The 13,392-nt window shown below is 35.0% G+C and overlaps 1 protein-coding gene across 2 annotated transcripts in view; it reads right to left on the bottom strand.

Annotated features, from left to right (window-relative positions):
- DENND1A (DENN/MADD domain containing 1A) overlaps positions 1 to 13,392 on the bottom strand; it is a 213,853-nt gene that overhangs the window by 153,524 nt on the left and 46,937 nt on the right. For both annotated transcript variants that reach the window (XM_010570716.1, XM_010570718.1), the window contains exon 4: positions 4,771 to 4,820. In XM_010570716.1, the coding sequence (XP_010569018.1) occupies positions 4,771 to 4,820 (50 nt within the window). The remainder of the gene's footprint in view (positions 1 to 4,770; positions 4,821 to 13,392) is intronic.

The following is a 13,392-nucleotide window of genomic DNA, read 5'->3' as shown; positions in this document are numbered from 1 at the left end:
TTGAGATATTCCCACATTTGTCTAAAGTTAATCAAACGCTTATGTACTGTGACAGCAGATCCCATATGAACCAAGCCCAACTCACCTCCCAGTTTGTAGAGATGTAGTTTTACTCTTAACAGAAATTTTGACATTTAGTGGTGAAGCTGGGACTAATGTAATTATTAGAGGATTTTTCATCCAATTTCAATCTATTCGAGACCTCATAATGATATGAAATTAACACTTATTTCAGGTTATGTTCTAGTTTATTTTAGGTTTACTGAGAACACAGACGAGCATTTACATGTGTATCTTTACAAGTCAGTCCTACCAAGAGCAACAAAAAAACCCCATTAAATTCAAGGCCATTTAACTAACAGTCACAAGCCTTAAAAGCGAGCAAATATTCTCTTCTATGATGCCATATATAACACAATAAACAATTTATGTGGGAGATTATACAGTCAGTGCCTAGAGAAAAAGAGAAAAAAAGACTTGCAGAAATAAAAGTTGGATCCAGATCGGAAAGATGTCACTGTCCAGCTTAGAAAGAAGAATCCTCCAGTGGATCCAAACAGGGAAGGAAAAACATGCAGTGATGACGACAAAAAAGTGCTCCAAATTCACAGGTGAACAAAAAGACAGATATTTTAAAACATTTCAGTAGTCTGAGAATTAGACAGTGTAAGTACTATCATCCTACCGAAATCTAAATGTCAACAGAGCAACCATTTCCATAAACCACACTGAGCTGCTAGGGGATACCAAAAAATCCCTTATGGGTGTTGTGTTTTATCTGTAAAGCTTGGATGTAATGTTACTATGGTGATTTTAGTATGGTGTTTTAAAAGGGGATTATATGCTTAATTTTAACAAGGTTGAGAGCAGAGCGTGTGTGAGAAATAGCATTCTAGCTGACAATTAGAATTACAGAACGGGGAAAAAAAACATGCTTCATTTGCAGCAGGGAGAAGCTTGTTTATTAAGCAATTGTGACACATTGGTAAGTTCCTCCAAAGTAAACCTAAAGATTCTTGCATTTATGTCATGTGCAGAAACTAAGTATGTCTTAGAGGTCTTGCTCAAGTTTCAGTTACCAGTTCTTCACATGGAAGGATGAACTTCCCAATGCAAAAAAGTGCTTTTCCTAGGATCTTAATATCAAGACTTAAGATTCATAGCTCTATTTTCAAATGGGAAGAAGGTCTATTTAGAGCCTAGCAGGATGGAAGCACCATAAATCTCACCTCTAAATGGGCAGACAGAAGTTAGGATTGGAGGGAAGGGGAGAGAGGAAGAGTGATTTCTTAAAAATCCTCCATCACTAGCTATATCTGACTAACACAAATTAATCCTAATATGAAATTTGACTGAGGTGGAGTTCTTCACTCCTGCAGCTGGAGAATAGCCTCTGCCTTGATCCTGCAAGTGTAAGATTAGAAAACTCACAGTACACTCCCTAAAGGAAAGGGCAACTAGTCCTTGGTCATTTTTGACCACTGGCAACAATATATATAAAAAGAATCAATATTAAAAGACTTAAGAGTCTGTGTCAATGAGTGCCAAAACCTTCAGCACAGAGAACAATCAGATATGCAGAAGATCTTGATTCGCCTCAAAATCTCATTTGAAGTAGCAATCTGGCAGAGGCAATAGTACATCTTCAGTTTTTGCCACCTGCTTTATAAAACATGCAGCCTTAGAAGAGACACACATGTAGGTGAAGACTTACGTCCTTTCTCAGCACTTGTTAAACAGTGGTATACATCTACAACATCAAAGTCAGAGGAGCAAGACTCAACTCAAGTACCATTGAGAACACTTCTACCATCAAGAAGTTTCCACTGAAAGCCTGGCACAATACTGCACGTAACACAGAACGTAGTTACGTTAAGTTAAATTTCCCCAAGTCAAACTCCTCACAAACAGGGTATAAATTGGGGACATGACTCTAGCAGGACTTGAAAACCTAAGTTCTATGACTGGTAATGCTACTTTGGGCTCCGAGCTGGTGAAAGGAAAAGCAGCATCTATTCTTTAGTGACTACACATTTCTGATCATTTGTATCAGTATCTCTTCATCTTAAGTCATACTGATAATTTTTCCACAGATCCTAAAGAGACATCCTACCCAGAATATTATTCCAGCAGAAGGTATTAACGCATGTTCCTAAGTTATCTGAACAATGAGCCAGTATCTCCATTGTTATATTAAGAAGAATAATTTTAAAACCTCCCAATACTGCAGAGAGATTCTAATACTAAAATACTAACAACAAGGCAACCTAGTTAACTGGGAATAGTACCTAAGTATTTGGAAGGCCTTTACTGAAACCACTTGTTTCTCGCTCTTTTTGTCCAGAATGAACAAAACAATATATATTTAAAAAAAACACCCTGAGGACTAAGAATTACAGTAACTGGAGATCTGATTCAACATACCACTTTTCAGGCACATAGGGATAAAATCCCACTAAAGAGTGCTAGTCAACTCTGTAAGACACAACTGTAAGGACCTTTCTGACACGTAACTGAAGACAGTATTTCTTCTAGAAGCAATTTCTTTTCATCTCAAAGTAGAAAAAGTGTTTACTGAGAAGACTGAGGGGAATATTAAAGCATTGTCTGAACTAATTTCATTATTGGGCTACCTGCTCACTACTTTAAATAACTTTATTTTAAATGCAGTATAAGAAACGTATAAATAAATATTCAGTAGTTGGTTAACAGTAAATAGGGAAAGAATAGACCAACTAGTGAAAATTTATCACTTGTTGAGTTCCAGAAATAGCCTCTAAGAACAGGTATTAGATCAGTTCTAAACCTGGAAGTAGCTAAAGGATGAAGAACATTTTGCACTTAAGATGCACTTTATTTTTCTCGTTATCATGGTCACGTTAAATTCATTTGCATTCAGTGACATAAGACTGTTTACCTTCTTACTGTAACTGGCAGGTTAATTCCCACACACAGTTCAAAGCTAAGTCAAATTTAGATCATGGAGGACTACAACAAGTATTTATCTATATATAAACTTACGCACACATCTGTGCGCACCTGTGTGTGTACTTTTACATCAGGAAGAGAAGTAGCACACACATCTCTTTCAGCTGCCATATCCTTAACTTGGATGTCCTCTACCTTCTGGACTATTGAAAGTCCATTCTTCATTTTAGATTATTAAGTATGCTATGGGTTACAATCTCTCCTTTATGTTCAAAATGGTTGGCTTACAGTCTTTTCAGTGACTGTGATACTCAGTCAAACAAGGGAATCCAGAAATGCACCCCATATGGGGTTTCAGTGTTCTTATCTTTCAAAATGGTATATTGCTGGGGAAAAACAAAATACAGCAAAACAAACAAAACCCCTAGGTACAATAACTTTACGCAGAGTAAGCATAAATATTTCTAGCAGAAACACATACATGAGAAAAATATAAGTACTTCCCTACTCTCTCCCATTAGGAAAGGAAAAAGATAATCAGCAAAAAGTGATTCCAAATTATAAGACAAATTTGTGGCTTTTGAAGGTCATCCGAGTCAACAAGCACTGGTTAAGTAGCTCATGTTGACAGCCCAGGATATTCAAATTCTCTTTTTATGTACAAATCAGGTACAGCAGAGGCACTGGTAATAATAGTTGTCTCCAGCAGTGCCTCACCAATGTCTCTCAACCCTGATCTGCAGGAACCACCTGGAGGGTTGAAAGAACATATCGTCTGCATGATCCATTCAAGCTTTCAGCTTCCTCCAAAAGCCCAGATTACTATGTTGGAGGACAAAGTGTAGCAGTGGTTTTATTATGTAGACTCCTATCTCCAGAGAAGCATAGTGAGATTTCATCTCCATTCATAGAAACTAGTGAACAGTATTTCAAGATAACTAAGAAATACAAGCTGGCCTATGGATGGGGGAAAAAAATGAAAGGAAAAAAAAAATTGAACAATGGCTCAAACCATTGATATTAAAAATGGATGCTGATTTATAAAGAAAATCAATTTCTACTGTAAATATCACAGATTTCACTAAAATGAGAAAAAGATTTCTAGCAGCTTAATCACATTTAAGGTCAATTTCATCAATCAAAACCATTCAGTGTGTTAGCTGACCTAAGACAAGTGATTCTAATGAATTCAATGATGCTTATAGATAATGTGAGCAGTAGTGCATCCTTTCTAAATTTCAATGCTTGTTCTTTTCATAAAACCATCAAAAATAACTCACAGTAAAAGCAAAACTAAAAAAAACTAAGTAAGTTCTGGAGTTGTCTAAATTACAAGAATTAAATACTCTCAGCTCCTATCAAATCCACTGTAACTTACTTTACAATTTTTCCCCCCCAAATTAGAAGCCATATTAAGTAGCCACCAAGTAAACCACCAGCATTCCAGCAAGAGGCCTTTAAATGTAAAGCACTTATTTCATTGTTCTGCCCAGATTTTGGCATTTAAGAAATAAAATACATACTCGCACAAAGCTTTGATATTAATATGCATATTTGACAACCACTACCTAAGCATTTTCACATTCAACCATTACGTGGAAGTAAAATAAAATGCACTCTTACTGCTGCCACTGAACAGCTCAAACTTTTAAAACTTTTTTTTTTTTTTGATGGTGCCCATAAAAACCCCAGGAAAAAGTGATTCTAAGACTATAATTTGCACTTGGGTGCTTTAAATCACAGTCAAGCAGACAGAATGTTAAGAATGGTATGGTTTTTATTTTCTACAGTGGTTTTATTGACAAGCTTATTTTCTTGTAAAGTTTGAAAAGCTAACACTACCTGTCCACATAGAAGGGGAAACAAAACTTGGTCAAAGTCTGTAGAACTTCCTGTGGAGAGAAAAAGAGATAATTTATACATCTAGTGGGACCAATAAATCTAATATTAACCACATCACACAATTTCACAACTTTGCCCTGAAGAAATAAGAGACAGATGAAGAAATATGGGCTTTATCAATTACATGGAAGGAGTACCAGGCAGTCAATCATGTGAAATAATAAACATGATCAAACTTCATTAAAAATGAAAAATTAATCAAGATTCACACATGGGCAGGCAGCAGGAGCCATCCAGCAATTCTCCAAAGAGTAGGAGGAGGTTGGGTTGTTGAGTGTTAACACCTCTCTAGGGACAATCTCTACCCTGACCATATGGATCATAGTGAATAACACCAAACCACATGGGTTTGGACTGGCAGGACCACTTCTGCTGGCACAGCTTTTGACTGTTACCTAGGAACAGAGGTCTGGGGGATTAGAGAATACTTCCTAACATCAGCAAGATAAATAACAAAAGATAAAGCCAATAGGTCTCATAGCAGGAATGTTTAACGTTGCCTACTGCTATTGGAAAGAAAATCTGTGTGTTAAAAGACTGATTAAAATAATGTGTATTAAAATTAATACAAATTGTTTAGCCCACAAACCATTTTCTAAAAGTTGTAAAACAGCAACACAAAGAAACTTTTAAGTATAGCCTTTGCATAATATCAAATAAAAAGAATGAATATGAAAACTGAAAACATGATCAGCAGAGAAATTAATCATTTTCAATTTTACAACTTTAAACAAATACAGTCATTAAAAAGGCAAAACCAGAAACATGTTAGTCCCAAAACAGTTGTGTTCATAGACAAAAGTAATCCATTTACATTATATTATTCTCTAATATTCAAAATTTGAATTCTATAATCCACTACCCACCATAAATGTCTAACCAGTTTGCAGACCTTTACTACGAGCCAATTCATTGTTCATTCTCCTTCACCTTTAAATATTTCAGGACCTGAAATGTAAACTATATTTCTGCTTTCAGCTGAAACAAGATAGCCCTGACTAAATGACAAACCCTCTGATAAATTCAACACTTTTCTGACCAATAGCAGTAAATTATCAATAACTAAATTGATGCTTCTCGCTTCATTTATTTCTAAAACCAATGCCATCATTCAACAAATAAACTACATCAATCTAATAACCTATTCAATGAAGCAGAAAACATATTGACTCCCTTGCAAGAACATGTTCCTCCTACATAATTCAAATAAGCATATCCCATTCTTAGCAATGGTTTCAGGCTCAACTGCTCATAGACTCTTCTTTGGAGGTTTCTTGACAACTAAAATGTGGCAAGTTCTTAAGATTTCAGGCAGAAACAGATATGGAAACTTTGACTTCTTGACAGTTTATTGATAGATTATTTAACAACCTCCTGTTTTTAAAGAACAAGAAAGGATCTATTGAAGAATGCCATGTAAAGCAAAGAAGTATCCTCCTTTCAATTTCAGCAGGGAACTTGGAAAGGAGCTATATAAGTTTCAGAGTAAACTCTGCAGAAATATGTATTTTGATACAAAATAATGCCTTTATAGTAAAGACCTCATTAATGTGATTGGGTTCACCCTTGTGCAGAATCTCACTGACTTCCCCAAGGATCAACCGTCTGCTGTACAACTCCGATTGCTTGCGCGCAAAAACTACATCTTGACAAATTTTAGCTATTACACAGTTATCCTTTACCCACAACTGAAATCTTAATGCATAAAATTTTTAAAAAAACCCAAACCCAAACCAAACCAAAGCAACAAACCCCCTAGAATTTTAAAAAAATCAAAACTATATTTGCAGGAGAGTAAAGTGCCTATATTATTATCGGCCTTATCAATACAAATTGTCCTCAAAATAATGACTGCACATCTATCTTTTAAAAACAAAGCCATGTAGCTCCTACATAGAATTCTGAAATAAAAGTGTTAAAAGATAAGAAATCATCAGTGACCACAAAATGGCAGAATATATTGTCTCCATTATTTTGATGATTTAAATAATTACTGTAACTGAAAGTAAAAACATTCACATACTAAAACACTTCATCATCTCATCAGCATTGTGTTATTGTAGGATAAGTGTACTACTCAGAACTTATTTTGCACTTGTTTCTTGATATAACTTCCTAAACACAGAAAATGAAATTTTCACTTAAAGAGGCAATACATTGAATCTGTACCACTATATATTGCCTTGTCTTTTAAAGAAAGATTTTACAGTGATATTATTATGTGGCTTTTATAATGTTATTGGACATAATTTGCAAGTCATCATATACATATACTTATCCGCCTTGATTTAGAACTAAAAAATTGAGACTAGTACAGGTTAGCCACAGACATATTTTTAAACTATTAAAAAAATACATAAAAAATCATGTACTGATCTTTTGCATGTAAGAAATACAATTACTGGAGAACTATTCATTTTTTGCTCAAGTTGCAAGCTCATTACTATGAATGTAATGCATCCCCCCCCCACCTTCCCTTTAAATACTGCTCAGTTTGAAAGATTAGCAATGCCTATATAATATACAACTTCCTACCAATTGTACAGGTGAGTGGTTACTTATGGCCCAGAAAAATCGTAATTTCTTTATGATTTCAAACAAAAAACATAACAAAACCAAACCTAGAATCACTCCATGTCAGCATCTTATAATCCTTTTTATGTTTTTACCGGACATGAAACACAGAGGTAGTATCAATAGCCTGTTTTCTTATTTTATTCCCCTACGCCTATTTTCTTAAAGAAAAACCTACATAAATGCCTCTAAAGCAAAACCCCCTAAAAAGAAGAAGAAAAGAAAAAAAAAATCCCCAAACAATCCAGGACACGCAGCTGATAAGCGTAAATTACCCAGTAGCTGAAACCAGTGTCTCTAGGGTATCACATGCCAGTTTTCTGGATCAATCCCCAAGTTTATATTTTCACAAATCTTTTTACATGCAGTTTGATTTTTAACATTTTAATGAGCAAAAAGTGCATCTATAGCAGCCAGTCACCACAGTTAAAGTGCAGGGCATGAACTGTGTCCCTTGAGGGATTCAGCCCAGCCGTGTCACCAGTGGCTTTAGGACATACACCACCTGGTTCCTTGTCCCAAGGTTCCAACTCTTTTCATAATCAAAACACTGCTGACATTATAAACCCCACATGGGTTTTCTAAAATCCTTCCCAATCAATAAAGCCAGTACATAACTTATCGGAGACAACACAGAGCTCATTGATTAAGTTTGGTTTCAGTAGCAAAGTTTTCAAAATAAATGAGGTAGGAATACAGTGTTCAGCCCTTTTGTGTCACATAGCAATTTATGAAGGTAAGGCAGTCTCTAAAAGGATTTCCTACACACACACACACACACACGAGATATTCTTGAAAAGCGTATGGAAAGCAAGGTTGTTAAATACACACAATACACACTTGGCTTATGTCCCGAATTATCTATATATTGAGATGAAATAGTGAAGAAAGCTTAACATTGCTGAAAAATTTTGCATATTCATTTGTGAATTTAATGTGCAAGCTGTATCTTAACTCAAGTCTTTTTTATTTTTATTTTTAAACGTTTTACCGTATGCTCCCACTACCAAGTCAATGGAAGAACTTGAGAGCCTCTTAAATATACAGGATTGCTTTATTTCTCTTGTTCAAATGAACATCGGTAACAAATAATGCCATGCTGCAGCTACAATTAAATAAAACTGCACTGATAAAGTGATATGCAAATTGATGGTCTAATGCAAACAATCTACTCTTAGAAAGATGCACAATACAACAGACATTCAAAGTGGAACAAGAAGTGTAAGTAGAAGTTGGAGAGAAATGAAAATAAAATACAGGCAATCTGTGAAAAATGATGAATGATTAAGGCAAGACACTCAAATATTAATGTGAGTCAGAGAAGGGAAACAATAAACCACAAAAACCAACAGGTTGGGGACCTGTATTTGGAAGCCTATTGGGAAACCTGAGGAAAAACAGGAAGTTGAAAAGACTACCTAGAGTACAGACAAGACCTTTAGCTGTGGATCATGGGGGGAAAAAAAAAAAAACACCAACAAAACAAAACAACAACCCCAAAACCCCACAACCATATTACAGAAAGCACATACATTTTTACAGAAGGACAATTCAAATATTACAAGAGAATGGAGCATTGCAAGTAAGGTGAGTTTTCCATGGAGAGAAGAGATGACTCAGTGATGAAAAAGATGAATGCTGGTTTATTTCCTTGACCTTAAACCAGAGGTGAAGTATAGGTGAGGTTGCTCTAAGTGAAACGCTAAACAGAGAGGGTGGAAATACAAATAGTTTTCATCGTAACCAGCTTGAAATACCATCTGAATCCACAAAACAAACATGAAATCCATCCTCTTCGCATGGAGGGACACCCAGAGAGTTTCAAGAACACATCAACAGACTGATGAAGGAAGGAGGAGAAGCTGGAGAGCAATGAGGGTTAAGAAGAGAACAATGACAGCCAGCCTTATGGGATCAAGGAAGGTAAGAATAGGTAACAGGATCCTGACTTGACCAGCAAGCAACTATAGATTATTTTATTTCTGCTAAGAAACAACTTCAAATTCAAACATTACAAAAATGTTAATATAGCATAAGAGTGCTAAGATATTAACTGAAGCAAAATATTATCCAATTACTTTGAAATTTGGGTTGTACATTTATCTACCCTATAGCCACAAAACTGTAAACTGCTCTTACATTTAAGTAATCTATTTGAATAATTTTAAGCTAACGATTAATTAAATCATCCACTGCAAAGGGACAACAGGTTTAAGAATTTAAAAAGTTGCCAGCGGACCCAAATAACCAACTTAAACCTGACAATAACTCTCTTTAAAACCCAAAAAGTGGTGAAAGAAAAAGTACAGAACAATCTAGAACACCATAAATTCTGTTAGCTTTCCAGAGTTGGTCAGAAATTCATATACTTTTGCCTAGGAAAGGGAACATCTTTCTGCACAACAGTAAGTACCTCAGTAACAAGTTTTGATAACTACTTCAAGCATTTTACAAAGCAACTACTTACAATGGATGAGGAAATGTAGTCATGTCTTAAAATTTTATTTAAAGAATATAAATGTAATAAAGCAGTGCCAGCACAAAAAAATTCAACCACTAACTTGAACACAGCGATGAGTAACAAACAGGGATCAGTACATCCTGTGTTTTGAAAATTTAAACTTTAATTTGCATTTATTATTAGTGTCAGTTTATATGATCTTACGTCAAATTTTCCTAAAGTTATTACTACAGATTATTCTCATCAGTTAACAAATGCCATGTAATTGTGTAGTTAAAAACCAGAAGAAACATTCCAATTCAAGCAGCTTATAAAATCTACTTCTCAAATTAGAAAGATATCCTGCATGCAAAGGCCAGTGTCACACAGCCACAACAAAAAGCTGAGATTTTGCAAGATTACAAAGCAGAGAAAGTAAAGAACAATAAACTTAAAACCAGGATTTCTCTAGATTTTAAAGATTTTTCTACTTTTTAGAAAACTGTTACAACACAGATTCTTTTTTAAAAAATCATTGCTCGTTTAAAATGTTCATGTCAAATTTCATCTTGCATTGATTTTATCATAAAATCTTTTTACTTCTTATAGCAGTATTGAACGTTACCGATTTTTATAATGCTCAAAATATTTTAAGAATTAAATTTTAATCAGTTCTTTAAAAGAATGTTCTACCCCAAAAAGTCAGGAGCATAATTTGCTTAATAGCATTAATTTAAATTACTTTAGTTTTATCTCTACTTTTTTAATTCTATTAGTATTCCAATACAACTTTACAGCACTACTTTATCCATTTGCTTAGTGTTCTAAAAATCCGTTAGCTCTTTTTGAGCAATTATGAAGCTTGAATTAGGGGAGCACAAAAGCCACTTCTTCCTGTATGAGGGTCAGAAGGGGAACAGTACCCAGTATGAAATAACATCATTTCACTGAAGGTAATCAACTGTTCTCAGGAAAATGCTATTTTTTAAAAACAAACAAAAAAAACAGCACATATATACATAATCCTGGTAACAGGAAGAGCATGAGATAAATAACATTTCCTAAGCATATTGAGGCTTGCTATCATTTAAATATTTTAAACGTACAAAATATGTGCACAGATGGGCAACTTTTCTACTCGCATTACTAAAAACATATTTCAAGATAAAGCTCAAAATCCCTGAATTTTTTAAACCTAATTGTGACTCTGTTTCTTAGAATTCACACCCCAAGGCCAAAGCTTTCCTGCCACCAGTCCTTCAAATCTGATTTGGACATTACACGGGAGGAGGCTCCAAGCCTCCCTGAGGTCTCACTCCTTTTACAACATACGCAAAAACAGTAGATAATGGGCCTACGCTGAATTCACTGCTCTGCACAGCTCCTCTTGGGACACAGGCCCAGCAGATGTGATAAAAACTGTGTCAGAGAAGTAGCTCTAGTTTTTGCCTTAATGACAACTTCAACCTCTCAACTAATAGAACAAAAGAGCAGAAATGACTATTACTTTTTTTCCAGTAGAAAAAAATCTGAAAGTAAAGCTGAACTAAATATTTAAGCAGTTTTTCAAAGAGGTCTCCTCAATAAATGTCTCTAAACCTCCTTCAGTAAAATTAAGATTTAGTTTTATTTGAAGACAAATGGATTTTAGCTAACATGCTAAAAAAAAAAAAAAAACAAACTACAGCTACTGTTGTAGGAATAATTGTTCCAGTCTTAAATCACAAAGAATTGAAAAATTATACAAGCAAGCACAAAAAAAAAATAATAAAAATTAGGTCCAATTATGTGCATCAACACTGATCAATTGGTAAAGATAAGAAGTGTCAATATCAGAAAGCTAGAATACTAATTGAATTAAATACATTTTAAACATTTAGTGACTAAAAATGAGGAATATCTTCACTTCCACATTTAGGAAAAATTAGGTGAGCACTATAAGCTGTGAAAAGATAATCACATATTTCTCACACCATAAGTCAATTGCACAGGTATATTGCATCAAAAACAAAGCTTTAAATATATACTTTGGTTAACATTTGTTAAATATTATAATTCTGGCTTAAGATGACTGGCCCTTTTAGAGGACGTCTCAAATACTCTATTCAGCTACTACTGCATACCCACTTAATCAGCAATCATTGTTCTCTGAGGCAGGACTTTGTTGTCAAGACAAGCACTGAAACCTTTAAAAAATTTCAGAACTGGCATAAGAAAAAAGTGATCTTTGTCAAACAAGGACAAATTTATGCAAATCTTTTATAAACATTCACAAACATTTATTTAGCTTTTGAAATGTTGGCCTCATTTGAGAGCATGAAAATGAGGGGGAAGTAGGAAGATGCAAAGGACAGCTTAGAGGCTGGCACACTACATAAATATTCAGAAGGAAGATTATAGGATTCATGTTAGGCTGTCTTAGGTTTCTCCAAAGTCCACATAGAATACCAAAGAACAAAACTAACGAGAAGTAGAGCAGATGTTAGACAATGCAGCAGCCCTCTTTTCCACACTCACTTGGCTATACTTCGATGCTTTCATTTTTTCTTTCAATATGGTTAGGTCATTCAAGGATTCTCCTATAGACTCTGTATTGTGGCTACAGAGCTATAAGCTGGACCTCTGTCAGCTTTCCAAAAGTTTCCAATGAAAAGGCATTATGCAAATTCTACCTCTCTTACTCTCTTTCAGGAAAAAAAGCCTCCAGTATGCAGTCATTGGAGTATTGGAAGTCCCAGCCTTCATTTCTGTATGGTTGTGTTTGCCTTAGGGCCATGCTGCTTGTTTTGACAGTGGATCCCCCTAGATAGTTGGGATTAGTCGAGCTTGTTTAGATAAACTTGAAATCAAGGCCTTCTCTAGGTAGACAGCTAGATGTAGCTACTGAGTTTCCAGCTGCCTTCTTCTTTCATCCCAAAACAACTGCAGATTCACAGTAGAGATCACAGCCACAGGCTATGTCACATACATAAGTACAAAATTAAAGGCTGCTAAAAGAAGCCTTTGTAAGTCTTAGTGCTAAAATAAGGAATCTGTACTGCATAGTTTAAACAAATTATTCAAGAAGCACCAATAAGGTCTGCAACCGATAGTTAACAAGACATGTTCACAAAAGAAATACCCTGTTTACATAAATGGGCAAGATCATGCTTTGTTAATCACTTCTGCACTATCCACTGTCCAACCTTTTTAAAAATATATGCAAGTAAATACTCCACAGTATCTGCTAGAGTATCTGAAAATGAGCTCTGTTTATCAAATACAAACTTTATGATCACAGGAGACTATTATGACAGCACTATTCCAATTAGATTTTTCAGTCATGTTCACAACAAGATTGGGCCAGATTTGATCTTTACTCTAATGAGGTAATGCAAACCATAGGAATGTATTCACACAAATATAATACATTAAAAGACAAGGGCCAGAGCTCCAAACCTAAATTAAAACCTAAAATCAAATCCTGCCCATGTAACGATATTACACCTTTATAAATCTGCACTGTAGTTCAGCCCCAACAGGAGATTCCTTTTTTTTTGGGGGGGGGG

The sequence above is a fragment of the Haliaeetus leucocephalus genome, unplaced genomic scaffold (genome assembly GCF_000737465.1).
Source record: "Haliaeetus leucocephalus isolate CR32 unplaced genomic scaffold, Haliaeetus_leucocephalus-4.0 Scaffold306, whole genome shotgun sequence".
In the NCBI taxonomy this organism is placed as follows: domain Eukaryota; kingdom Metazoa; phylum Chordata; class Aves; order Accipitriformes; family Accipitridae; genus Haliaeetus; species Haliaeetus leucocephalus.
This window is presented reverse-complemented; position numbering and strand designations above follow the sequence as displayed.